Genomic DNA, 4162 nt, shown 5'->3' with positions numbered 1-4162 from the left:
TTATATTATAAGCGATTAAAGTAAAATATCGTACTGTATTAAATAAAAATTATAGTATAATGTAACGTATAATTATAGTTCATATATTGTAGTTCACGGAAGAAATGATTTTGCTGAAATATCTAAAGGTAAATACAGATCTGAAAATAATTTTGTTGGACCATCAAAATAATTATATAGGATCCTGAAACATGATGCTCAATGATGCAAAGATTTGACATTCGAGAAATCATTTGAATGTCTTAGATAATTATTAATTGCTCAACAAAATTATTTTCAGATCTGTATTCAGCTAAATGTTTAGATATTTCAGTAAAATTTCTTCCTTCTTTTCATGTATTGCATTAAAATTCTCTTAAAACGAGTGTTTAAAATGATGGTATTCCATGCTTTCCTTCAAGCTAGTATACATGTCACCGTAATTTATGCGTGTTTCCCGTCACGCATGTAAAGTAACGTGCACAGACGTTACAAGCGCCGAAATTAAATCGCGATGATCGATACGGCATTTTATATTGACGTATATTAAATATACCATTCAATTATAAGCAATTGATAGCAGTGTGCACTTGATAAATGTGCATTGCCATTTCAAAACCGCGCCGTCCGGTTTCCACGTAGAAAAAAAATCGAAGATAAAAATCCGCTAACTAAATTTACGTAGCTTCGTCTGGGTGTTATGTGTCAGAAATGTTTTTTTTTTGCAGCGGTAACAGGCTTTCTGCTTTTATAACGCATATTTTTTTAGACACGTATCACATATGTTCTTTAATTCAAAAAGCTAACGGCCGATTTCTCTTTTGAACAATTCGGAGTAGAATCCGCATCTCCGACGTATCTACCGCAAAGCTCAATGATTAATTCAGATCTCGCGCGGCGAAGGCGAATCAATATTCGTCAACAGCAACAGCTGATCGTTTGACGGACAAAAATATCGCACCGTATCGCAAACCAACTGTATCGCAAATTATCAGGCACCACAAAAGCGGACAGAGTCGTGAGGTTTAAGATGAGCGTATCGGCGATATCGCAAAAGGCGGACAAAAAGTGGAGCGGCCGCTAACTAAACGATATTTCGCTCCAGAAAAAAAAGAGAGACGGAGAGAAAGACGAGAGAGAAAGAGAAAGAAAGAGAGAGAGAGAGAGAGAGAGAGAGAGAGAGAGAAAGAAAGAAAGAGAGAAAAAGAGAAACAAGACAAGCGGCGAATGCTTGAAAAGTGCCGTTCTCCAAAAACGCGTGCGTGGACACACGCGGGTGAGATTGCGACACATGCAACATGGACAGTAAATAACATGCGTGTTGAAAGCAAGGTGCCTCGGTTGGCCTCGGTTCTAGACGACAGGTTACTCACGTTTGATGCTGCAGCGTCAGCATAGCGGCGCTTTCGGGAGGAAGAGGGAAGACGTGTGCGATCCTCGCGCGAGGACGGCACGACCGCGAGGAGGAACGCGCATTCGCGTCCGGGGATTTCCCGGCCGACGATCTCCGGGGAAAAACGGCGGCGTGCCTCAGGAATCGGCTGCGATTACGATTGCGACTGTGGCGATGGTCACAACCATCGGTGTACGCGTGTTCAGTGCGTATCCGGCATCTCCGCGGGTTTCTTCGATCGCACTTGTGTACGCGAAGACTTCACCGAAGAAGGATCTCGCAAAACGCCGACAGTATTCTCGCGCGAACCGAGATGAACGGCAAATAAGCGGATGATATGACGGAATTCGTCGCTCAATACACCGCTCGTTACTCGCCTCGACAATGCTCGACCTCACAAGTCCCGCGATTTGGCTGACTCTGCCTCCACTCCCCGACTCCGTTTGCTCCGTTCTCGTCGATCCACGATCGCCCGAACGCTTATACAGCCAACGAAGAAACGACAGCGCTCGTCGCGACTCGCGATGGACTGGAGCGGGGAATCCTGGAGGGGGAACCGGGAACGTATACGTGACTACGTGTATGCGCGATTCCCCCCCCTCGTCTCGAGTTAACCGCCGCGACAGCGCTTCGATCAGCTTCGACGACGACCGTTGGAAGATTATGAGATTTAGCCGGTTTGTTTGGTCCGTTTGGCCAGTGTAGTTAGATGGACCGGATTTCAGACGCATGCGTGTCCAATGTAACACAGTAATGTACCGGTCACTAGTAAATAGGAGATCATTAGTCGCTTAGGATTGAAAATGTTGAAAATTTTAATATATTTTACATATTTTACATACGTATACATATATATAAATGTAATTAATATATTTCTATATGTATGCATATGTGAAATATGTAAAATATATTAAAATTTTCAACATTTTTGAAAAAATTTTACATAGGCGACCAATGATCTCCCATTTACTAGTGACCGGTACATTACTGAAGCTACATTGGACGCGCATGCGTCTGAAGTCCGGTTCGTCTAAAAGTATTATGGCCGATATTCATAAACAGATCTTATATTCAAGACCGTCTTAAGTACGGTCTTAAGAAGTCACGAACCAATCAGAAGGCTGCATTAGCGTTTTAAGACATTACTTAAGACAGTCTTGAAATAAGACTCGATGAATACCGGCCTATGGGAGCGTCAAGCGTTGAACATCGTGACAGCTAACTCTTCGCTAAAAACAGGTTATATGATCAAAATTGATGAATAACAAGTTCGTGATACTTGATGCTTGATGCTGACATGTAAAAGTATTTTGAGGCCGGAATCAGACTATGCAAGAATGAGATTGAAGATTGAAAAATTGAAGTTTGACCAATCAGAAAAGAGCCAAAATTCCTTTGTCCTTATTGAAATGGTGAAATTCCAACGTTTGATGAACCAATAGAAGAAAGAATTTTGACAAACTGACCAATTAAAAAATGTTTCAAAGTATTTGCAACATCACGTTGACCATACTCGAAAATTACAAAAGTGAACAAAGATTACTAGGTATTGATTAATTAAATTATGAAAATTTTAATGAATTTCATCTCATTTCGAAATACACAATCGATCCCTGGTCATTTTATCTTTGTTGTTCATCAAATTTGAACAAAGATAAAGATACAATTGCTCAATGCTCATAAAAATAAATCTAAATTGTGGTCAAAATTGAAAATTAATGTCTCCTGAAATGCATTTCAAAACTTAACTCTGCCAACTTCGAGTATCTTTTATCTTTATTCAACATTCGGTTACCAACAAGGATAAAATGATACTCGAGTTGACAGAGTTAAATTTTAGAACGCAACCCTGGAGTCCTATTCTTGAGCACATATATGAATAATTTTCGCATATGAAAATGACAGTTTCTCGATTGTGATTGGTCGATTGATACGGAATTGTTATTTTCGTGTGCGATATTTCAAGAATAGGATATACATTGGATGAATTTTCTGATCGCAGTCCTTCAAATCTATTTTTTAACCCGAACATTTAGTATATGCTCTTTGTAAAGTGAAATAAATATATGTTTAATGTTGGCAAAAAGTAAGAAGAAAAAAATTAAAGTTCCAGTGCAGCAATAAAAAAATAAATTCTGTTCTTTGTCACTGGACTCGAATAGAACACACAGTCTAGTGCTCGTTTTTACTAATAGATTAACTTTAATCATGCTTTAACTTACTTTTTATCTTCTTCTAGTTTTAAAAATTAGAAAAGAATAAAAAATAACTGATTATGAGATTAAAGTTTTACCTACATTAGTAGAAAGAGATATAGGACAGTCTTCTCGCATTTTGCGTTTGAACAAGGCCGGTGAACACGGCATTATATTGAAATCGATGTCATGTCAGTTTACGACATATCGTGATATCCTTGACGTCTAAGTGTTTTTACTTTTAATTAAATGTTTAATTATCCGCTATCACAGAACTGCGACTACATTGATGTCTACATTCTTGGAGAATTATTTTTTTACTTGGAACAATGATTTTTTTAACTGAATCGTGTGGATCTGGATGTCTAGACATTAGTAAAAATATGAAATGAAATTTAAATTCTTATCTAGCTATCTTCATAGATATTAGACACAATGTTTACCATCTGCAAAGATTACTATTGCTCTATCTGTCTGGAAAATTAACACGCATTTCTTGATAAAGTGTAATATACTTTGTATGGTGAAAATACTTTCAGAAATGGATAACGATACTCCCGTTATATATGGACTTGAATTTCAAGTATGAATCTAT

The 4162-nt window shown here is 38.2% G+C and overlaps 2 protein-coding genes across 3 annotated transcripts in view; one reads left to right on the top strand and one right to left on the bottom strand.

Annotated features, from left to right (window-relative positions):
• The window catches only part of LOC108691561, a 32299-nt gene extending 30398 nt beyond the window's left edge, over positions 1-1901 (bottom strand). For both annotated transcript variants that reach the window (XM_018199352.1, XM_018199353.1), the window contains exon 1: positions 1353-1901. The gene's annotated coding sequence lies outside the window, so the exon portion shown is untranslated. The remainder of the gene's footprint in view (positions 1-1352) is intronic.
• A 2047-nt stretch (positions 1902-3948) lies between these two features.
• The window catches only part of LOC108691563 (protein TSSC1), a 1986-nt gene continuing 1772 nt past the window's right edge, over positions 3949-4162 (top strand). The window contains exon 1 of the mRNA XM_018199357.1: positions 3949-4150. Coding sequence (XP_018054846.1) covers positions 4088-4150 — 63 coding nt within the window. The 5' untranslated portion in view covers positions 3949-4087. The remainder of the gene's footprint in view (positions 4151-4162) is intronic.

This window comes from Atta colombica, unplaced genomic scaffold, assembly GCF_001594045.1.
Source record: "Atta colombica isolate Treedump-2 unplaced genomic scaffold, Acol1.0 scaffold47, whole genome shotgun sequence".
NCBI lineage: Eukaryota > Metazoa > Arthropoda > Insecta > Hymenoptera > Formicidae > Atta > Atta colombica.
The sequence above is the reverse complement of the archived record's forward strand: the minus strand, read 5'-3'. Positions and strand labels throughout refer to the sequence as shown.